General features: G+C 49.4%; 1 protein-coding gene across 4 annotated transcripts in view; it reads right to left on the bottom strand.

Annotated features, from left to right (window-relative positions):
- The window catches only part of ZNF106 (zinc finger protein 106), a 303,557-nt gene that overhangs the window by 118,622 nt on the left and 161,081 nt on the right, over positions 1 to 23,854 (bottom strand). For all 4 annotated transcript variants that reach the window (XM_086937207.1, XM_086937206.1, XM_086937209.1 and 1 more), the window contains exons 13-15: positions 15,169 to 15,224; positions 14,799 to 14,944; positions 14,117 to 14,251 (exon numbers count right to left, since the gene is read on the bottom strand). In XM_086937207.1, the coding sequence (XP_086793333.1) occupies positions 14,117 to 14,251; positions 14,799 to 14,944; positions 15,169 to 15,224 (337 nt within the window). The remainder of the gene's footprint in view (positions 1 to 14,116; positions 14,252 to 14,798; positions 14,945 to 15,168; positions 15,225 to 23,854) is intronic.

The raw sequence follows: 23,854 nt of genomic DNA, 5'->3' as shown, positions 1-23,854 counted from the left end.
GCACCAGTCACTGTACAGTGACACGTCTCCTGTCCCAAACAGATAGAAGGCTGGGAATACAAGGGGAAATCTGTGCTTAGCATAGTGTTCCACACACATGGTAGTTTGCTGCCTCTGTCAGATATATAACACAACAAACAACAATACACCTACAACAAGCCACAACAGCTTTATCAATGGTTGTTCGTTGTCTATGATAGATATGCAACAACAATGGCTTCGTTGTATAGAACGTTGAAATGCTTACGTTTTGAAATGATGATGAGACTCAAAGAACTATAACGAGTCTCTTTGAAGTTACCTCAAACGCAGTGAACAGTGGTATTGCTGCAGAGTTAAGATTTTCTTTCACACTGATGGTGAGGACAAAAATAGAGAGCCCGAGGGGCGGAGCTAGCTCGCAACCAAGAAGGCTGCTTGAGCCGAGAGCTCCCCCGTCTCGTAAATTATCCGACAAATATCCTGCGTGTTATTCCACTTACGGCTGCCAGGAGCTGACGGTCCATGCACTGAAACTACTAGAGATCACGGACGACGTGGGTCCAGATCCAGCCTCCGCCCTCTTCCTGTGGAGCGAGCCGCGTGGGCCTGGCGAGCCGGCCGCGGTGTCGGCTGAGGGGCTGTATTCCCTGCAGGGTGCGGAGGAGTTGAATAGGCCGCTACCCTGGCGAGGGCTGCGGGGCGGTGGGGGCGCACGCCGCCAGGACCATCGGAGCGGCCTCCGGCAGCGGCAGTGTTTGGGGCCGAGGGTACCTTCACTGTGGCGGGCCCAAGGCAGCGGTGGAGGGCGATCCTGCGGCAAGCAGCGGAGGCGTGTGACGGGTGCCCCCCCCATGCCCACCTGCTGCCGAGGACCAAGTAGCGGCTGGTGAGGAGTGTGGCCTGGAGGTACGGTGCTGGATACAGCAAACCACGGCGCGGAGATGAGCGCACACCAGCGGGACGCCCCCCGGCGCAGATTGAGACTGGGAGCCGCGAGGGCAACATTGGGGCTTCAGGGAACCTAACGAGAGGCGGGGAGTTCCCCCGAGGTGTGCTGTACCCTGACTGTGGTCCCCCTTGTGGGGGGGCTGAATGATTGTCTGCACACTTCGGCAATTGGGAGCTGCGGAAACCGCTATTGGTGAGGTGTTGCGGCGGGGAAGGCTGCCACAGAGTACAACGAAGGTGGTACAGGCCACAGACACTGCCAGTGAAGTTGAGGCTGCACAGAGGCTTGGAGGCCCTATTGGACCATATCTGGCTCCCTCTGCCCCGCAAGTGTATGGTGGGCAGTGCTGCCTGCAGGGTTGTGGAGCGTGAGAGTGCGACAACTGGTGCTCTGCGGTGTGGGAGGCTGGACACACCGTCTCTCGGGCGCAGGGGCACCCAGGGGCCCTGCACTGCCGCCTCCTAGAGTATACTAGTAGAGACTACAATGGGGCTTGGCCGGGACATTTGATTGAGGCTGGATTGTGGAAGTGACGGCTCTGATCGACACCCAGGTGACCCGCGCAGTCACTAGCCCACCTGTGAGATAAGGCACGTACCGACAGCGTGTAGCCAGTGGGTCTCGCCACATTTTCGTGGGAACCCTAGCAAAGGAGTGGGAGGGGCAACGATCCCCGGCGCTTGGCCACTAAGACCCTGTCTGCACCCCCTGCGATAAGGGAACCCACAGAGATGCCACAATGGGGCGAATGGACAGGAACCAGCCCAAGCTGGTTGACCCGAAGAGACCCAAGACTGGCAAGACCACATCAGGGGGGGTCATGGAGAGCCGGAGCCTACCGAAGAACCTTCGCAGCAAGATATCCGTAGCCTTTTACTCGCCATGGATAAGGGCCTGCAGGGGGGGGATTGCTTCCTTGAGATCCAAGATGGACGCACTCACCTATCAGATGGAACGCATGGCGGAGAGGCTCGACAAACAGGCAGAAAGGATAGACATGTCCGAACGCCGCCTAGCGGAAGTGGAGGAGGCTCAAACAACCCTGGACTAGGAACACAAACAGCTGGGCAGAGTGATCCAGATATTGCAGGACAAGACGGAGGACTTGGAGGCACGTTCTCGGAGATGTAACCTCCGTATTACAGGCCTCCCGGAAACCACACAGACCAGGAATATGGAGGTGTTTGTAGAAAACCTACTAAAGAAACTCCTGGGGGACACGGCCTTCTCTGGAATGTTTGTGGTTGAGAGTGCCCACCGATCTCTGGGCCCATGACCAAAACCTGGGGCGCCTCAGAGGCCTAGAATTGCTAAGCTACTAAATTACAGGGACCGTGATGTGGCGCTGAAGCTTCCCAGAGAGAAACAGCCCCTACAATACGAGGGATCGGTGCTCTCACTATTCCCGGATTTCACAGCTAAAGTCCAGGACGCAAGGAGGCAGTTTGTGCCGATGAAAAGACAGCTTTGAGAGATGGGCACTGACTATGCGATGCTGTACCCCGCGAAGCTGCGGGTCAACAGACAGGGGACGTCTATGATTTTCACTGATCCCAAGGCACTCCAGAAGGCCCTCAAAGAATGGCATAAGGACGCGAGGTCCTCCCCGCACGGAGAGCATCAGGATGGAGCAGCGGGTGGCCCCCTGGATGACCAGGACTAACTAGGAAACCTAGATTTGGACCACTGAGTGTGGGTTCTGCCTGTTGGGAGTCCTGGGGCGGGGTTACAAAGAGTGAGTGAAATGATATGGCCCTCGTTCGCATTCTAATGCGGGTTGCCCTTAACAGGCTTAGTGATGCAAGCGTGGGGAGGGTAGGGGGGATGGCAGTGGTGAGACTAAACTTGATTTGCTGCAGGCTGGGTCACGGACCAGAAGTACCTGATGCCGCAGATTAGGATATACAGTGGTACAGTGAGTTGGTACAGAGCACAAGTATATTACTCGTGGGCCTTTGGGAGCAGAGAGGCCCTGTTGTTGAAGGTGCTGCTGATACCGCAGATTGTATGGCCACATGGAAGTGCGCTCAGGGCTGATATGATTTAGGAGTCTACGTTTGCAGGTTGTGGTTACATGCTAAATATGCTTGATAAGGGACGTGGGAGTGGTGAGCGGTCACGTGACATAGCGCAGTACTGTGATTTTTCTGCTGGCTACCTACGTCCCTGAGTGAAGTCCACTTTCCTCTAAAAGAAGTATTTTGTTTCTGGTTTTTAGGTTTGCGGTTTTGGGGGATGGGGCGGGGGAGTGTGGGGTGTTGAAGGGGTGGGGGGTGTTCGCGGCCTAGTTGGGGTAGGGCAGGCGTGGGAGGGGTGAGTGGCGAAACTGTTGAGTGCCGCTTTTCGGCGGTTTTAGTTGGTTGTATAGTACAGGAATGACATGGCATGGCGAGATAGCATACGCTCAGGCCACGCTGCTGGGATCCATAAACCGACTGCTAACATTACGATGACACCACCTGGGGAGCCTCTTGACACACTGACGCTGATGACCTGGAATGTCCGAGGTCTCAATGACCACCGTAAGGTTAGGAAGGTCCTACAATATCTTTCTAGACATAGAGTTGATGTCGCACTCTTGCAAGAGACACACCTTCACCCAGACAGTCCCATATTGCGATCCAGGGGTTTAGTGTGCAATGTGCACGCGGCGGGATTTACATCACATGCCAGGGGAGTTCTTACGTGGATTAACCGTAAAACACCTCTGAAGTTGACCCCACTGGAGACGGACAGGGAGGGACGGTAGAGAATCACGAAATGCTGTGGGAAAGGCATGGAGATCTGTATAGTGAATACCTACAACCCTAACTACGACCACCCTGCCTTTTACTCTGCTTTGACAGATAAGGTCCTGGAGCGCTCAGGGGGCTCTGTTCTCTGGGGGGGGGGGGGGGGGGGGGGGAGATTTTAACATGACGAGACAACCCAACATAGACAGGTCGGACGGCCCAGAGCAACGCCCCTCGGCCTCTGATAGGGCATTAGAGTCAGCAATGACACAACTGGACCTACGAGATGTGTGGCGGCACCCGACTCAGGGTGGCTATACGCACTACTCAGCACCACATTATATCCATACCAGGATTGACTATTGGTTAGCCACCACTCATTTATTTCACAATGTGCTGGCTTGCACGATACTAAAACGCACATATTCGGACCATTCACCTCTGTTGCTGACAATCCCCACACCTAAGAAGCACGTCCCACCTTTTGCTTGGCGCTGCCCTCCTTATTCCTTGCTGGACAACTCCTTTAGGGAGGAGCTGGCCGCGTCCATTGAGATGTTTTTCGACACTAATGTGGGTACTGTCGACTCGTTTCAGACAGTATGGGAGGCCTTTAAGGCGTACATCAGGGGGATAGCCATTTCTAAACATGCGGGGGTGTTCAAATCGATCAGGGGTCGACTGGGGACCTTGGAGAAAAAGCTTAAAGAGCTAGAGGCTCGACACATACTAGACGGCAGTGATGCCCTCATGCAGGAACTTGCCCAAACACTGCGCGAATACCACTAGGAGGCGGACTCTGAAGTTAAACATCTGGGAAAGTACGCCACTGCTAGATCCTATAGTGAGGGAGAGCACCCCGGATAGGTCTTGGTGCAGTTAGCCAAACAACGCAGGAACAGGGTAGTGAAACCGGAGATGAGGCCCACTCCGACGGACGCACCGCTCTCTGAAGATTAGGTTGCGGAAAAGTTTCACAAGTATTATGCAGCCCAGTATGCCTCCCGTGGGCCTGCCCCGGAGGAACGTATATTGGACTATCTTTCCCTTATTGAACTGCCCTGGCTGTCTAATCTACACCGTGAATTTCTGGTGCGTCCGATTAAGCGAGAGGAAATCAGATGGGCGTTGTCTGCTATGAGGGCCGGGAGTGCACCGGGAAGTGACGGCCTTACCGTTGCCTTTTATAAGGCATTTGCAGATCTTTTGATACCTCGGTTACTCACACTATTTGAGGACATTGCGGACTCCGGAACATTGCCGCCCACTATGCTTAAGGCGATATTAGTTGCCATTCTTAAACCGGGGAAAACTCCGGGGGATTGGGCCTCGTACTGACCACTATCGTTACTGAACGTTGATGCGAAGATATTCGCCAAGTTGATTGCAAACCGTCTAAGCCCCATGGTTACCTTGATGGTCGACCCTGAGCAGGCGGGCTTCGTGCCCAGTCGCAACCTCACCTATAATCTCAGGACGGTGTTTGCGGCACTTCAACATACGCGACCGGAAGTTCCTGCAGTGGCAGTCTTTATAGATATGGAGAAGCCTTCGACTCTGTTGAATGGCCTTTCCTGAAACAGGTCTTAAACCGAATGGGTGTAGGTGCGCTGTTCCTTCAGGTATTAGCAACACTGTACACCACTCCTACGGCCCGCATAGGGATCGGAACGCTGACCACAGACCCCATACAAATCAGCCGGGGTACGAGACAAGGATGCCCCCTTTCCCCTATCCTTTATGCCTCACGGCCGAGCCTCTTGTGTGCGCCCTACGTGAATATCACAGGCACAGGGGCATACAGTTCCCCTCGTACAATCAGATTGTGTCCACATATGCGGACGACACCCTCTTATATGTTAGGGACCCTGAGGTGCACCCGTCGGTGGTGCTACGTGAGGAAGTCTTGTTCAGCTCTCTTTCGGGTATCCATGTGAATTGGACCAAATCACTTATGTTCCCGCTGACACCGGTCCCCGGTAGCTTGTCTCCTTTCTGGTGAAGAATTGGCTTGGTAGTTTAGTCTGCCCTGTTCCCATGATGCACTGGGCCAGGGACAGACTGATTTGCATATAGCCAGGTTCTGAGCTGGGATGGTGCAGTGAGATAAATAACGGTGATGGATCAAGCCCTGATCTTTGGACTGGGTAAGAGTGGTCTGCTTAATTCAGACACTCTGTTCATCACCACCCCCTTTTTTGGAATCGTTTTTGGCCACTATAGGTGTGGCAGGGTATACTCAGACATGAGTCCCTTTCTCACTGCACCATCAGGATTCAAGCAAGCCGGGCCGAAGAAGGCTGAAATGCCAGAAACCGGTCCCCGGTAGCTTGTCTCCTTTCTCCTTTGATCCGGAATACCCGCTGCAGTGTACTACTGAAGCGGTGCGATACCTCGGGATTCGCCTGCACACGGACTTGGAGGTAGTCCTAATAGAGAACTATGGCAAGGCCATCTCCAAACTGGAGGATGATATTGAAAAGTGGATTGCTCTGTCACCGTCCCTGATGGGGCGAGTCTCTCTCATGAAAATGATTGTATTACCTCGCTTTCTGTTCCTGTTTAACAATATTCCTATGGTGCTATCCAACTCACTCTTCCATGACCTACACTCGTTAATGATACGTCTGGCTTGGGCCGGAAAACAGCCAAGGGTGGCGTGGAAAATTCTTACTTGTCCATATGCGGCGGGCGGCCTGAGTGCCCCAGACCTGGAACTTTATTATCGGGCTGCACAAAGGGCATATGCTTACCACTGGATTCATGGCCCAGAGGACATCCTGCATATGCGCATAGAAACCGTAGTTGCAGCCCCTGTCCCCCTTCCTGCGTTGCTAGCCTGACCTCGGGATCGCCGGACAGGTATTTTGGATTCGCTGAATACAGGTACTCATGACTGGCACCATATGAATGACGTACAGGCTTGCAGCCTGTTGTATGCCCCGAAGGCCCCCCTCGCCTGGTGCTCATGGCAGACCCCATTAGGGACAAGGGGGTGCTGGCTGAGATGGGTTCACTGAATATACATAATATGGGAGACCTATTCGCGGATGGCACTGCACGCACCTGGGAAGAGATAGAGACGGGGGATGTTCCTCACCCGCTGTTACTGCGCTTTCAGTTCCTCAGGGTGAGACATGCGCTTAAGGACCTTCTAGGGGAGGATATGACGGAGCCCCCGGTGGTCACGGTGTTTGCTTACATTACTGATGCCAAGTCCCCCGCTAAATTGGTAACTAATTAGTATCGCATTGCCCTTTCAGAAAGGACGGCCGACTATGCTAAACATCGCCTGGCATGGCAGACTGATTTGGCTATAGACCTGCCGGACGAGAAGTGGCAATACTGCTGCTCTAGCACAAAGAGAATATCACTCAACGACCAGCACAGGTTGAAAAATGTTAAATTCCTAAACAGGGTTTACTATACCCCGGAAAGGCTCCATAGATACGGTCTACGGGAGAGCCCTCGCTGTGAGAGGTGCAGGGCGCAAGTGGCTGATTTTCTACATATGGCATGGTCTTGTCCGGGGATCTCATCCTTTTGGTACAAGGTATTATGAGGAAGTGAACAGGGTCACGGATCCAAGTCTGTCTCCGGATCCCTTGTTAGCCATTTTGGGTTACTCCAAACCTCTCTGGAAGGAACATAGACGGCTGGTTGACATGGCCTTCCTCCTTGCCAGGAGATGTGTGGCCCTCTCCTGGATGCGAGGCCCAGTAGCGACACTGTCTCAATGGACCAACGAGATGTTGTATTGCAGCACGTAAACTGAGCTATACAGTGAAATGTTTGCCCCCACGTAATAGGCCGAAAAACTTTTGGTCACTGTTCCTGGACAAGAGACCCACACAGGACGCTTCAGACGAGGAAGGCACGGCCACACATACACGGTTGGAGGGTTTGACTGGGGGCGCATCAGTTCTTTAACGGAGCGACCACATCAGGTGCTCCATACGCCATGTGGACGGACTGCAGAGATAAAGACTGACTGTACAGGCCCCGGGTGGGGTTAATCGACCGAGGTACTCTGACCTTGGTGGGTCTTTTATTGACATGCTATGAGGGCCTATACATCTACTGTGTTCAAGTACTGAATGCTTTCTGCCGACTGTTCTGATTCTCAAACAATGTATGCAATATCCAATGTTGTGATCTGATGTTAATGTCTTCTATGCTTGTTTATTTTTCTGAAATGCCAATAAATAAATAAAAATAAAAAAACCAATGGAGAGCCCGATAGGGACCCGTCTCAGCACCTGCTTTATAGAACTGCTGGTGCTGAAGACAGGCAGGACACGGCGTACTTAAAGCCCCGGAAACGCGATCAAGGCCGTGGCTTAAAAAGAGTTAAACTAAAATCTTTGATTAGCCAAGTGCCGCAGCAAAAACCGCTACAAAATCTATGCACAGCATAGTGAATCCAGAAAGATTCACGCTGCAAAACGAATAGTTTCTTACCTGTAGGTGTAGTTTTGCAGCTTGAAGATCTTTCTGGATTCACTAGCGAACCCACCCGCTTCCGCCAGAAAGATGAGGCTGGAAAAGAAGGTGGAAACGCATAGAAAAGAAAGAAAGTTGAAGCTTACAAGATACGTGAAAAGAATTACGTTTAAAGAAGGATTAACAAACATAGCCATGGATTCACTACAAACACAGAAAAGGAAAAGAGACAGGAAAAAGAATCCAAAGATGGCGCCCAAGGGTGGTAGCTTCCACCGGAAGCATGCCAACGTCACCGAAGGTACACCAAATGGTGGGACTCGACGCCCACCTGGGCTACAAAAAAAAAAAAAAGAGAAAAAAAGACTACGATTGCGGACCCAACCACCAGATTGCGGAATATGCACAGCATAGTGAATCCAGAAAGATCTTCAAGCTGCAAAACTACACCGACAGGTAAGAAACTATTCGTTAGAGCGATGAGTGCTGCTGTCTACCAACATTAGATCTTGTACATGACCCTGTGACTGATTCCATTGGTGTGAGAGGCGTTATTGCAGTGGTCTTGTATGTAGTCTGGCATTTGGAACTATAGCTATGCAGGATACCATCATGCCCAGAAGTCTTAGTATCAATTTGACTGGAATTGGTACTCCTGTCTGAAATTGCTGTGCTAAAGACAGAATGTTTTGAATTCTGACTGCATTTGGAAATGCAAACGCTAGTGTTGAGAATGACCCCTAAGTATGGTTTTAATTGGGCTGGTTGCAAAAGAGATTTTTGCAGGTTGACTGTGAATCCTAACTGGTGTTAAGAGCTCGAGTTTTAAGAGTATATTGGCTGCATATTGTTCAGTTGCTAGCTTTTAGAAGCGAATCGTTTAGGTAAGACATTACTGTTTTCCCTTCGTAGATGTCCTGCAGCTACTGATAGACATTTTGTGAAGACCCTTGTAGCTGTGGTGACTCCTAAGGGAAACTGTAGGTACTTTTGTTGAGCTAAGTGAATGTGTATATGAAAGTAAGCATCCTTGAGGTCTAAAATGGCCATAAAATCTCCTTGCTGATGTAATGGTACGACTTTCCACGGCAGAAGCACGGAGCCATGAAGTGACTACTCATGGTGTGTTAAACGACTAGGGCCCTGAAGAGAAACAGCCCTGACACTAAAGACTGGGGAGTATTGGTGAGTCGGTGAGGAATCTACTGCTAGATCAGGTCTCTACCAGATAAGGCGTTAACCGAAATAAGTAAGATGTCCATCTGACAGAGACATCTAGCTACAGATTCCTAACCTGTTAACAGATACGCAAGCAATACCATCCCTGAAGGAGGGAAAGCGAAAAAGCCTTGAACCAAAACATCCTGAAGGACAGAACGGGCAAAAAGGCCCTCCCTGCGGACCGGATTGTTCAAGCAGTAATGCTTGGCGAACCTGTGCAAGAATGCCCACGTGGCCGACTGGCAGATGTCAAGAACCGGAACAGCACGATGAAAAGCGGTGGTGGCTGCGTTAGCCCTGGCTGAATGAGTTCTAAGGCCTTCAGAAGGCTGTTTCTTTGCCAAAGCATAACATATCCTTATGCAGAGGATGACCCTACGTGAAATGGTCCTCTTCTGCACAGCACGTACCCTACAAAGAGTTGGTCATCCACTGGGAAATTTTTAATACGATTAAGATGGAACAACACCGCTCTTTTTGGGTCCAGATGGTGTACACGCTCTTCCTCCTTAGAAGGATGGGGAGGAGCATAGAAGGTGGGCAAGGTGACAGATTGCCCTAGATGGAAAGGTGGGTCTGGGAAGACGTTCAGGTAAGGAGGATGAGATGACAGAACCTGTAATTCGCTCACCTTTCTGGCAGATGTTATTGCCACTAGGAAGTTCTTTTGATCGTAAGCAGCCAGTGGGGGGCAATTGTGCAGTGGTTCAAAAGGTGCACACATCATGATGGTGAGAACCAAGTTAAGGTCCCACTGGGGCATAATAAAGGGTGAAAGGGAAAACCAATGAGTAAGCCCATTCAGGAATCTCTATACAAGAGGCAATTTAAAAATTTGATATGTCAACCGAAGAAAAGAATACAGGGCTGAAAGGTAACCTTTCAGAGTAGAGCCCTGCTGGGCCAAAGAGAGAATGAAAAGAAGAATGTCTGAGAGGAAGTCAGACAGCCCGTTCTGCACAGTATTTACAAAAGTCTCTGCCATCGGCAGGCGTATAACAACTTTGTGGAGGGATGCCTGGCTGCCAAATTAACTTCGGGAGTAAGGTCAAAAGCTGTCAACTGTCGCTGCCCAATCTCCACAATAGGAGGAGGAGAGTGGACAGGTTCGGGTGGAGGACCCTCCTCTGCTGCTGCGACAGAAGATGCTCCCGAAAGGGCAGCCTGATCGGAAGATCGATGCACATCTGTAAAAGCTTGGGATACCAAACTCTCAGTGTACATTCTGGAGACCAAAGAATGACTTGTGCCTGATCGCTCCTGATCTTCATGAGCACTCTCGACAGGAGTAAATGTATTTGTATTTATATAGCGCCTTCTAACCAGAGGTCTCACAGTGCTGTATTCATACCGCTGTGGAACCCTTCCTGGCTTTCCTGTGAGATGTCCACTCCTGGGCACCCCACCCCCCAAGGTGAAGCCAGGCATCCAAGCGCTGCAAAGGGCCGTTGTGGAGATTAAGCAAGCTATTGCCCAGAGTCACAGAGTGGGACCCATGATTAGACTAGGCACCAAGGCGAGAATTATCAGGTCCGGGGAGATTGAGTCCAAGAGCCGCCGAGGCAGGAATTGAACCCTGGTCCCGGGCAAGACCTCTGCATCAGGGTCTGCCGCTCTAACCATTGAGCCACGCTTCTCCAGGAGTGGTATGGGTGGAAAGGCATTCAAGAGGCCTCAGCTCCACTTGAGACAAAAAGCGTCACCTAGCGCGAGGCACTTCGGAAACACCAACGCGCAAAACGGCTGACATTGCTCGCTATCTTTGGAGGCAAACCGATCTAACCAAGGCTCTCCTTACTGATAAAAGAGACCTTGCACCACCTCCGGATGGAGACACCACTCGTGATCCGCTAGGCACAGACTGTGGAGTTTGTCTGCTCTTTCGTTCAGGGAACCAGCTAGATGTTGTACCACCAGGGATATGCCCTGTTGTTCCAGCCAAGTCCAGAGACGCAGGGCCTCTTGACAGAGGGTCCACGACCCCACCACGCCCTGTTTGTTGCAGTACCACTTGGCGGTAGAGTCTGTGAACACTTGAACTAGCCTCCCATTGAGGGATGGTAAGAAGGCTTTCAGAGCCAATCGGTTTGCATGAAGATCCAGCAAATGGAGCCTGGCTTCCGCCGGAGACCAGAGTCCTCTGATCTCCACCTCTCCCAGATGGCTGCCCCATCCCAGAAGCGACACATCATCCATCACTGTGATATCTGGGGAAGAGAGGGGGGATCTGCCTGACAAAAGCACGATTTGTCAGCCACCACTACAGATCGTTCACAGTGCCCTCTGTTATCTGAACGAGGTTGTTTGAAATTCCCCATATGCTGAACCCATTGGAACTTCAGGTACCACAGCAGAGCCTGCATGTGCCATATGGCATGATCCACGAGCAGGATGCAGGACGCCATGAGACCCAGCAGCCTCAGAGTCACTCATCGAAATCCAGGATAGAGGCTGAAACAATGGTATCAAAGCTGAATATTCTAAACTCGCCACTCGGGAGTATAAACCTGAAAAATTGCAGTGTCCAGAATTGCGCCAATGAAAGGGAGCATCTGAGAGGGATTCAGTAGTAACTTCGGCACGTTAATAGTGATCTCCAGAGAATGCAGGAGGTTTGCCGCAGTCTTAAGGTGGGAGATGACTGCTTGGGACGAGTCCGCCTTTAACAACCAGTCATCGAGATATGGGAAGTCTGGAACCCCTGATCTCTCCAGATGGGCTGCGATCTCCGCCATCACCTTGGTGAACACAAGAGTGGCACTGGTAAGGCCGAGGGAGAGCAGGGTAAACTGAAAGTGCTTGTGGCCCAACATAAACCGCAGGTAGCAGTAATGGACAGGCATCTTGAACTTTTCATTTCTAAGGAAGTAGTTGAGTGCTCTGAGGTCGAGAACAAGACAGAGGCCTCCGTTCTTTGGGACCAGAAAATAGCGGGAATGGCAACCACAGCCTATTTCTGGCTCGGGAACCCTCTCTATAGCTCCCTTAGACAAGAGAGTTTTGATTTCCTTGCGTAGTAAGGCATGGTGATCCTCCGTCAGCCGATCATAAGTTGGAGGAATGGAGGGAAGGGTAGTCTCGAAAGGGAGTGGATTGGTTTAATTGATTTTATTCCAAAATTAGTAGAAAACAGTTTGCCATCATAAAATGACTGCCACTTATACTTTCTGTTCGAGAGTTGTATAAGCAGGTTTTCTGTTCTTGTGTTTTTTACAACTTTCTACTTTTGACTGCCTTGTGTAATCTTTCATCATGAGATATTGACTAATGATATTTATGTACTGTAAGAAGAGAACCTAAACTTAAGCAGCCATTAAAACTGCCCGATACCCTGTACTTTTATTGCTATAGCCAGATGGTAACTTCTGATCCAGTGTAGATCACCCTCCTTTTCTAGATGAACTCAGACCTAGGTGTCTGGGAATGAGTTTAAGGGTCCAACCTGCACATGTCTATCCAATGATCCCATTAGCTCTGCCTCCTACTGAAGGTTTATTCCTAGAGCGCAACACACATCCAAAGAATCTTTGAAACCACTATATATACTACTATGTTACTGGTAAATATTGCCTAGTTTTTCAGAATATGGGAAATGAGACCTAATATGGGAAGCTCATGTAGAATAATTAAGTATAGAAAATTCACAGCTCTACCCTCTATCAGCTATGCTGCAAGGAAAGTCACTATTTGCATTTAAAAAATAAATGTACCATAGCTGAAATAGTGGAGTGCTCTGTATGTTCAATGCTGGGTTATACCCAATGAAGCTAAGATGAACAAACCTTCACCACTATCCTTCCAATAGAGCATATCAGACAAAGGTTTAGAGAGGTGGGATTGTCTGGAGCTGCTGTTCAATACCTGCCACCAGAGTAAGCCATTACTTAAAAAGCACTTTCAACCTGCCCCCCCCCCCCCTTTAGCACTACAGGTAACACAATTTCTTCTACAACAATTAAACTAATGCCTGTGTTGTCACCGGACACTGGATCTCTAAAGAAAATTTGTACCAATAAGTTGGGGATCACCAAGAGCGTAACCACTATTGGAACAATTAACATCACTTAAAAGATGCAGATTTGCAGTGTTGGATTCCTGCAATGTTAACGGCTGCGCAGGGGCAAATGAAACCTAAAGGCAACCCGTAGGGATTTTGAAAGCTCACTAGATGTCTAAAAGAGGTTTACAGGCACATAGGCATTTATTGCAAATGGCAAGGGAAAACCTTTTTAGTGGGATTAGTTCAAACTGAAAAGGGATACTCAACATTGTTTAAAATAGAGGTGAGGCCATTCTCTAACAAAACACCTTTTGTCTTCTTCCTGAACTTTGTATTTCAATGGACACTAGGCAGGGGTAGTCTCTGTTCTATTTATTTCACCTGTGCCATAACTGCACTTAAGGATTTAACACAACCACTTAATAGTAGTGAAGTAAAGCATAGTTAAAATATTGTCAAGAATAGCCATTATGAAAACGAATACGTGGAAATTAAAGTTGAATAAAGTGATGCTGAAGATTAAACATACTAAAATGATGGTACACTTGTCTAGCATAATTAAGGGTAACAGATTTTTTACATAATAGGATGCAAAGTAAAGAATTCAAATTTAATCAATGCACCTGTATTTAATGCTTTTAATATAGGTATCCAGGTTCCAGATTTATGGTAATGCACATCATTGATACCCATGTGATCACCATTAAAAAGTCATATTTATTCATTCAATCACATATCACACATGACGCAGCTCTTGACTTTGCAATTAATGATCCTTGAATACTGTACCATGATATTGTAGCAGCGGATTGTGTGGTCACTGGAGCCGGTGTATAGCACTGAGTTCTTGCCAGATGTCAAAGGAAGTAGAAGGCAGTTAACTTTGGAGGTGTGTCCTTCAAAGATGGCGACACGTTTCCTGGTCTGAAAAAGGGAAGAAAATGTACAATACATGGCACTCATCATTTGTAATCCAATACAGTATAGGTTACACCATAAGCAAATTACAAAAACTGAAACTAGTCGCTGCTGCGAAGACTTCTTAGAAATTCTGGGGGATTGTTGATACTGTAAAATAATATGCCGCATGTACTCCTTTCCTGCTGGTAATCATTTGGATAGAGACCTTTGCTAGAAATAATAGTATTTTATTTTGGTTACCTTTCTCTCATAAAACCCTTACTAGGTGTCCCCAAAAGTATGCTTACATCTCTAAGTTAATGGGACAACAATATGATGGGTAATCACAAGTAGGATGCAAGGTCACATATAAGCTAATGGACAGATTACACATTAGAAGAGTGTTTTGATGTTCCAATCTCTCTCTATGCATTTGAAAAGCCATTGGTTTACAGTTGGTAGGCACAGCTCTACTAAACAAATGACGCAAATGGCGTTCAAAAAGAAAGGAAAAGTCATTTGCCTGTAACCCATTTAGCTGGTCCATGAAATTCATGTAATGCCTACTTACCACCAGATTGTAGGCATGGACAGTTTTATCTGCTGAGCAGGTGTACAGAAGACCCCCAAAAATCTGGATAGCATTTACTGCAGCTTGGTGACCTTCAAAGTTCCCTTCTGTTGGATCTTCATCCTCTCCTGGTTCTGAAGACACTTCTGTGAAACAAGGATAAAAAGTGTTAACTAAAGCACCACCTCACAAAATACAGCATGCTCTCCCGGTTGCTCCCTGCATTTTTCCAACTGTGTCCAAATAAAATTAAGCCATTCAAAACATAAAAAAAGATAAGGCAAAGGCTTCTGAAGGACAGGTGCAACTGTAGATAATCACATTGGGCTACTTTTTTGCCAAAAATAAGCCGATCATATCAAACACAAACCTGAAGAGTTCTTGGACCCTTTGACTGATGATATGGGTGTACGGGCTTCAGGCACACTGCAGAAGGAAAAAGAAGAGATTTTATGAAGGGCCAGTGAATCCGTTTTATAATAGTTGATGAAGAAATACTATCAAAGTGAAAGCCTAAGGTTCTGATATGATCAAATGAAGTGAGTAATATGGATCCATCCCTGTTCAACAGAGAACTTACTTATCCAGACTAAACAACGTAGCTACAATTGCAAGTGGACGAGGAGCGAGCAGTACTAAGACACACAGGCGTGAGGGAGAAGAGAATACAACACCTACAATATATAAAATGGCACTCCAGCTACTTAGGATTAGACTTTCACTGGGCACTCCGACGTCTTATTCACTCCACACGAAACACACAACACACACAAATCAATCAATCACATTGTGAGAAAGTAAGACCATTTTCTGATATGGAAAACTTTTTCTGAATCAGGTAATGTGTTTAAAAATTATTAAAGATTCAGAATTTTGAAGCAATGTGTTTTGGGCGTCCCTTTCAAATAGGGAATCTGTACCATATATAATCACAGTTTGGAACCTTAATGCCAGTTGCAAAAACCTGATCAATTACTGACTCCCAAGTCGGTCTGGTAACAGATTAGCGAGGCACTGTGCTTAATTTGTAAAAAAAAAAAAAAAAGTGCCAGGGCCCAGGTCAGGAGGCCACTACCGCTTGCACCACCCTTTGCCACTACCAGAACTGAGAGTACCTACCGAACTACAAACCATTACACTGCTACAAGTGTTAGAATTCAAACTGTTTGAGGGCTCCAGAGCTATAAGAATGATTTGGGCATCAGGTATTGCTTGTTTTTAATGCATATTGTACTAATAAACAAGTATTGTTCTGCTCATCTTTAAATTACGCAAACAGCCCTGCCATGTGGCAGCTTTCACAAGTGTCGGTGTTGACAATACAGTGCCAGAGCCAAGCACCGGAAACAATCGGCTCAAACTAAGCACTGGGGAGGCACCTCCCCTTTGGGAATTTGGGTAGCAACTTCCAGCGGATTAAACAGTGGTCAAGGTATTGCCAACTTTCATTTAAGTTTTTCAAAATTGAAAAACTTTTTTTCTATTAAGCAGCATCATTTGTTTTAAATGTCCTTGCAATACACTATTAAATAAAGCAGAATGCAAGTTAGGCAGGTCCATGGAAAAAAGATGGTTTTAGACTTATCAGGCCTCGACACAATTTTTTGTATCTTGTAACTTCATTTTCATAGTGTTTCATACCCTGATGAGACATTACCGCGTATTTACAGATGGGTAGCACGCTACTTCTTGGGTGAACTATGAAAGGAAGGGTATGTATGTATGTATGGAGAAGTGTGGCTCAATGGTTAGAGCGGCAGACCCTGATGCAGAGGTCTGGGCCGGGACCAGGGTTCAATTCCCGCCTCGGCCGGTCTTGGCTGGGTCTTGAGCTCTAAATTTCTTGGACCTGATTTCTCGCCTCAGTGCCTATTCTAATCATGGGTCCCACGCTGCAACTCTGGGCAATAGCTTGCTTAATCTCCACAACGGCCCCAACAGCGCTGGGATGCCTGGCTTCACCTTGGGGATGCCTGTAGGAAGGTACCTCCTGACTATGGTTGCCCCCAACTTTTTGCCCTGTGTTTTAGCTGGTTTTGGACATAGTCGACCTGGGATCCTGCCAATCAGGACCCCAGGCCTACTGCTCTCTCTGTAAAATGGATTCCATGTACCTTAGGTACATTTCCAATTGGTACTGGGCCACCTTATCAGACCCTGTAACTCAGGGCATAGGTGTACCCAGGGCCTACCAGGGACTGAAGCATGTATTATGCCACCCCTGGCTGGCCTCCTAAATTTGACACAACTGGCTGCATGACAGCTGGGGCAAGGTTGTGTAATCACCCTTTGCTGTAGATATAGTATACCTATATCTAACCCTAAGAATGGACACACAGATTCCTATCAGTCACTCCTATGGCAGGCCTTAACAATCCTGAAGGCAGAGTGCTTGGAATCGTGTGAGATGGTGCTCTGGCATGAGAGGAGCCTGTCTGCAGCTTGCGGAACCAAGTCCTAATAGCTGTTCCATGATATCGCATACCATATACTCTTAAGTGCATTATAATCCTCGCGGTTAAATGCTATCTTTGGTATTGCTTTATCAAAACATGTCGAGTAAGGTGTCATACGAATTGGAATACTAACCCCTCGCCAATTCTGGCGACGGGGTTAGCATTCCACCCTTCTAGAGGGACACGACATGTATGTAACTGTGAACCCCGGTTAAAGTTAAACGAAGCCTCAGCTCCACAAAATGGATGCTGCCACCACAGACACGAGTCTGACCTCCTGCTGCTGGGAGTCCTTCCAGCGAGGAGAGCTTGGACAAAGGGTTTCCTGTCCGGGGCAGTGCTAGCACCATCCCAGACAGGGTTTTGTGTATCCTGGGTAGGCAGGGCTTTACAGGAAGGTGACTGCTGAGTGGCACCCCGGTGCTCACTACGCATAGGCCGGTCAGAACCAGTTCCAGGGGCACACCAGCCCCTGGCCTGGGGGAAGTCCGGCATGGGAGAGGGGTGTAACCACCCCCCTCCTAGTCCCAACCATAGGCAGGACCTAGTCACCGGGTCAGCCCCTTTTCTTAGTATAAAGATAGGAGCGGGCCCTCTGTTCAAATTAGATCATCTTTGGAATCAAGACACGACTTTCTGCAAAAGTACTTCAAGATTTCTTCTTCAAGATTCTCCCTTGTGACTAAGGAGTAGTCACCCTGCATCCGCAGGCACCATCTTGAGAACACTGCGGTCTGCTGCAAGTCCTTCCTCAGGAATCCGACGACACAGCTCGACGAGACCCGGCTTTCCTGGCACCTCTGACCTCTACTCACCTCTACAGCCAAGCTGAGAACCGTGAGTGCGACGAGACCTCGAGGGACCGACGATCGCCAAGACTGCACGACTTCTTTACAGCAAGCCCGCCGAGTAACCCTCTGGTGAGTGCTTTGGGGTCCGAGAAGCCCCGACCCTGAGCAGCTCCAGCACCGAAGTCCAGCCTCCCAGCATCTCCACGATCTGCGTGGGGCCCTTCTGCTTTCTGCTGCTCACCGCGTTGTTTGGCTACTAGCCGGCTGGCTTGTGGCCTTCTTAACGACGCCCGACGACATCACTGCTGCTGGTCTGGTTGCTCCAGACTGGCCCTTGCTTCCTTCCAAAAGAGAGGCACCCCGGACCCTCCTGGTCCACTCCAGACGCCATTTTAGGTCCACCGCGTGGGCTTGAATTTGCCAAGGCTTTGTTGCCCAATCCTGGGTCCAGCGACGCCGACAGCTTCATCCATCGTGGGACAGCTCGCTCCTCCATCCTGGTCGCCGACAACGCCTCCTGGTCCGTGAGATCTGCAGAGCACAGCGTCACCCACTCACCTAGTCGAGGTGACTACCATCCGGTGCCCTCCTGGTGCCACCTGACTACTGGCTAGTAGTCACGAACTTGGTCCCCTCTGCTTTCAGGTGTCATCCATCTTCAAGATCCAGGCTTGGATCACTTCGAACTCTCTTCACTGGTCGCCTGCCAGCATCTTTCTTCCAGGCTCCTGGTCCGTCTACGAGGATTCCCGACGTCTTTTGAGACCTATGCAGCTGCAGCCCCTGGGCTAGGTAACTTCGGCATTTCGGTGCCCCAGCACAGCCTCACTATCCAAGGGTCAGAATCCACTTTCGTTTTCCTCCTACCAGGTCGGGTTTGCCCGAGAACACTAACTTTGTCTTTACTAGCTACCATAGACTTTGTCCCGCATGAGAGTGCACACTCTGCACCCGAGTCCCCTGGGTCTCCTAGAAGTAATCTAACGATTCTATAGTCAAGTCCTAGCGATTCCAAAGCCTATTAGTACTGTACTTACCTGCTAGTAATTTCACATTCCACTTTCAGAGTATATGGTTTTCCGTGCCCCTCGGGCATTTGTATATACTGTGCTAACTTAAGTATTTTCGTAAGAGTTTTGTTTTGTGCTTAGTACCCTGTCCTCATAAAGAGTACAGGGCTGTTGTGATTTTAATAAATACACTGTTTATTTTCATAACACTTGTGTGGTGTCCTTTCACTTGGTGTTCAAGGGGTATATGTGTGGTATAACAGCTGGCTTAACACGCCCTCTCGAGTCTTTAGCCTTAGACTGCTCGTATCCATGCTACTAGGATAGCTGGTCTATAAGGTTGACTTACAACCAATCATCAATAAGGGTTGCTGGACTGATACATAGTGTTCACTAGAATAGTGAGCACTGCATATCAGGCCACCTTCTCACAATGCCCAGGAGTGGACATTTCACAGGGAAAAGCCAGGAAGGGTTCCTTAGCGGTATGAGTACAAGCGCCGGGAGACCCGGTCCGGGTAGCTGTGCGCTATACAAGTACAAAACATTTACATTTACCTGCCATGTGGTCTCAATGGAACATGTTTTGATGTTCTCCACAAGGACCAGAGTTGTTGTCTTATGTTTTGACGCTGCGTCTAGAGGTGAAGATGAAGTGATATGGAGAGGGATGCAACAATTAAGATTCAGAAAATGTGTATGGAAGTCCGGAAGTGCATGAAGTCCTACTTGGGATGTGTTTTTGTGTTGTAACTGAGTGATAAAGAACGATTACTTGTCGTCTCAAGCATGAGGCGGCATACCCACTAGTGTTTACTAAAGTTGTGAGAACAGAAGCAATCATGCAACATGCAGATACCAATCATTTTAAAAGTTCATACACACTTTGGGTATGAAAGGCTCTCTACCCACTGACTAGAGTATAAGCTCTAGAATACACACAGAAGTGGCAACAGAGCAACTAATGTGGCTGGGCACTCAACAACAAGATGTAATATATACTCTAAGAGGCCTACTTAAGAGTGGAAGTGGAGCAATCCAAGCGAATAGACATCATGCAACTAGCTATGAATTCCTTGCTCTGAAGGATGAACTCAGAAGCAGCATGGAGCAATTTATAGAAAAAGCATGGTAGCAACTCACACAAAAAGGTGTAATACAAAAAGCAATGTTAGAAGTTTGTTTTAAATGATTGAATTAAATAATTTATAATAACTGGTTATATTCACTCCTGCTTAAAGCGCATTTGCTAATTTCATTCTAAATTATACTTTGAAGGACTATATATTGACAAAGCTTATCATTGTTCTTTGGTTTATTCCTGGCAGTATGGAAAATGCTACTTACCAGTATGCATCCTAGCATGTAGAGCTGCAGATTCAGGGGGCGTGGTTTGGGCGCCGATGGCGGAGGCAGCGTGAGCAGCTAGCTCCGAGCCCGATCCCGCCAATAATCCTGAAAACTGCCTGGGCTACGGCTATGGTTAAATGAGCAAGCGTTGAAACGACTGCGGAAGCCTTACCGCTCACTGGTGTGATCTCCGGTGGCTCTGGGGTGCCCCATATTTGCAGTTTGTTCCCAGAGGTGCTGGCGACGGAGTAGCAAAATGGCGGCAGCTCTCGACTGGGGAAACTGGGAAGTGACGGCTTACTCGCGCTGTGGTGATGCTTGCGCCTGAAGCAGGAGCGCTGGGGGGGCGCAGAGTGTAACCTGCGGTTCCGCATACCTGATGGACGCTTTTGCTGGCTGAGGCGGCGAGAAGCCCGGGAAAGACGACGGGCCGACGAGGTGCTCGGAGCTCCTAAAATGGCACCCGGACTGATGGCTGCCTCCGTTGCACGGCGACTACAGTGTCATTCGTGGCAGCGCCCACAGAGGGCTGGAGGTGAGACGCTGTCCATGCAAGTTACAGTGCCCTTTGCTCACAGAAGCGCTAATGATGGAACCTATGGTGCGGTGGCGCTGAGACACAGAGGGGGCTGAAACGGACGACGTGCGCCCGCTGAGGAGCCGGCTGGGAGACTCTGTGGCCGAGCGGGTGTTGTGCAGCGGGACGAGCGCTGCGGAGACCGCCGGAAGGACTGGGGGTCGTGTGGCGGATGGCGAACCTTTCCTGGGGCCTCCGGTGAGTGGGGTGGTGCGGGCCCGGTCCCGGCGCTGCGGAGGTGGGGGGCGGGGGCAGGCCCGTGGCGCCGCGCAGCCGGGGGTCGTGAATGCTCGACTGCTGGAACTGAGGGGTGAGAGTGCCCGGGATACCACCTGGCAGTGGGACGCTGTGGTCTGCGAGGCCCACCCCATTGGGCCCTGGTAGCTGGAGTGGAGGAACTGCGGGGAGCTAGCAAGGGCCAGCCGGGCCATACCCTGTTATTGTCTTGAGGGCAGCGATGAGAGCCTGGACATGTGGGGGTCAATGAATCCCGATGTAACGATTTGTCTCACCCACCCGTCGGTTGTGATGTTGTTCCAGACAGGAAGGAACTGTAGCAGTCTTCCCCCCACCAGAGTGGAATGGTCCGAGGAAGTCATTGGGTAGGGGTGGAGGCAGAGTGAGTATTGTTGGTTTTGCCTCTACCTTTGTTATTATTGCCTCTGTAACCTGCTTTTTTGAAAACCTCTGGTAAATGTGGTCTGGGTGGGAGGTTTGTAAGAGGTGGAGGGGTTGTCAGAGGAGTAGCCTCCGGAGGTGCCTTTGTAAAAGGAGCGACGAAAAGAACGTCTGGGAGCTTGCGATTGCAAGGCTCCCATTGATTTAGCCGTATCAGTGTCTTTTTTCATCTTCACCAGAGATGAATCCACTGTAGGTCCGAACAAGTATTTTTCGTCAAATGGCTGATTAAGGATGGAAGTTTGTACTTCAGGTTTAAAGCCTGAAATACATAGCCAAGCAGGTCTACACAGAAGGACACTTGTGTTGATAGCTCGAGAGGCGGTGTCTGCTATGTCTAAAGCGCAACAGATGGAGGTGTTAGTAATAAAATTACCCTCCTGTATGAGGTTGTTGGCCTTGGTTTTATATTTGTCCGGAAGGTGTTGCAATACAGTCTCTAGCTCATGTGCTCTATCATACCTAACTAACAGAGCTTGAGTGTTGGCGATACGCCATATGTTAGCTGTGCGTTTACCAGGAGCGTCCAAGAGTTTGGACTCCTTGTCGGGAGGTGGAGCGTCCCCTGATGTTTGCAAGTTAGCCCTTTTCCTGGCGCTGGAGACCACTAAGGAGTCCAACGGTATGTGGCCCTTAATGTATGCCAGGTCTGCTGGGGCGGCTTTATATTTCTTCTCTATCCTGGGGTTAATAACCCTAGCTCTAACTGGATCTTTAAACACTTCTGATGCATGTTTAATTACTTGAGCATAGGTAGAATGGAGGTGGACTTTTGTGCAATATCAAAGTGTCAATTAAAAAATCACCTTCCACAGGGTCTGTGTGCAAGTCAACCCTGTGGTATTGTGCAGCTCTGTGAACGAGCTGGTTGAAACCCATGGTATCCTCTGGGGGGAAAGTCTAGAGGGGTAGATGTCATCTTGTGGTACGTTAGGGACATCTGGTGTGTTGTAATCGTCCCAGGGGTCTGGGGTAGAAGGTGGAATAGTGAGACCTAGTGGCTCATCCTCTGCACCCTACCCTGTGTCATTAGAGGTGCCATCATCGTCCACTTGTGGAGGAGATGTAGGAGAGTGGTTTGGTGGAGAAGGTGGGGGAGGAGGAGGTGGAGAAGGGATCCTGAGAGGAGATATAGCAATGTCCCTCATTTTGGGTGGTGGAGCCGGTATAGGCGTGTCCAGTGGTCTCTTTTTAGAACTGAGAGCCAGCGGACCAGTCTTTGGGTCTTTTATAAGAGTTTTTTGGGTGGGATCCGGTTTGAAAAGCTCTTCCGCTGGAGGTTGGTCTTTCGGTGCTGATTTTTTCGGCTCCGAATGCTTGTGTGGCACAGACAGCAGAGCGGTTTTATGCTCTTTAGGCTTCGAACCGTGATGTTTTACAGTGTCTGTAGAAGTGTGCGGAGCCGGTTGTTTTTTCGGCTCAGAGGTCTTTTTCGGCCCCAAAGGTTGAGAGTCTGTAGTTTTCGGTTGTGGCTTCTTGCTCGGTTCCGATGGTTTCTTCGGAGTCGAGGGTTTGGAGCCGGTAGGCTCTGGTGCCGAGTGCGGACAGAGGCAGTAGCGGGCACTGAGGAGGAGGAGGAGGAAGACTATGGCTTCCTTTTCGGTGTTGGGGTTTCGGCACCGACGACAGGCTGACTCGAGCTTGAGTGGCCTGAAGGCTTAGTTGGTGACTTCTTTCCCGGGCCCGGAGGCGGGGCTTGATATGTACTGTCTCGGTGTGCACCTGGGCCCGAAGGTGAAGGTGTGACCGAAGCCTTTTTAGGTGTTGGGGGGGAGGGGGTCGGGGGTCGGGGGTCGACGTCAGTAATTATGACCCGCTGTCCAAGAGTGATGTCTTTAACGTCTGAGTCATCGGCTTCGTAGTCTTCTTCGACCCGCTCCTCTTCTGGTACATCGACGCCCTCCTGGAAGATGTCGTCGGGACTGGATGTCGAAGAGCGAGCCATGCTTCTTCGAGCTCGACGATCTCGAAGAGTTGTTTGGTGCGGAATGAGGCGCAAGCTGGACAGTTTCTGGCCTCGTGCTCCGGTGAAAGGCAGAGGGTTACACACCTCATGAAGATTTGTGTGTGGGAACTTCGACCCACATTGAGGAAACTTCTTAAATGGAGTCTTTTCCATGATCAGATGTAATGGCGTGTGTAGGCCCGAAGGCCTTCGTCGACAACCGGAATCGAGGACTTCGAACTTGGAGAG

Source organism: Lissotriton vulgaris, chromosome 9 (assembly GCF_964263255.1).
Source record: "Lissotriton vulgaris chromosome 9, aLisVul1.2, whole genome shotgun sequence".
Taxonomy (NCBI): domain Eukaryota; kingdom Metazoa; phylum Chordata; class Amphibia; order Caudata; family Salamandridae; genus Lissotriton; species Lissotriton vulgaris.
This window is presented reverse-complemented; position numbering and strand designations above follow the sequence as displayed.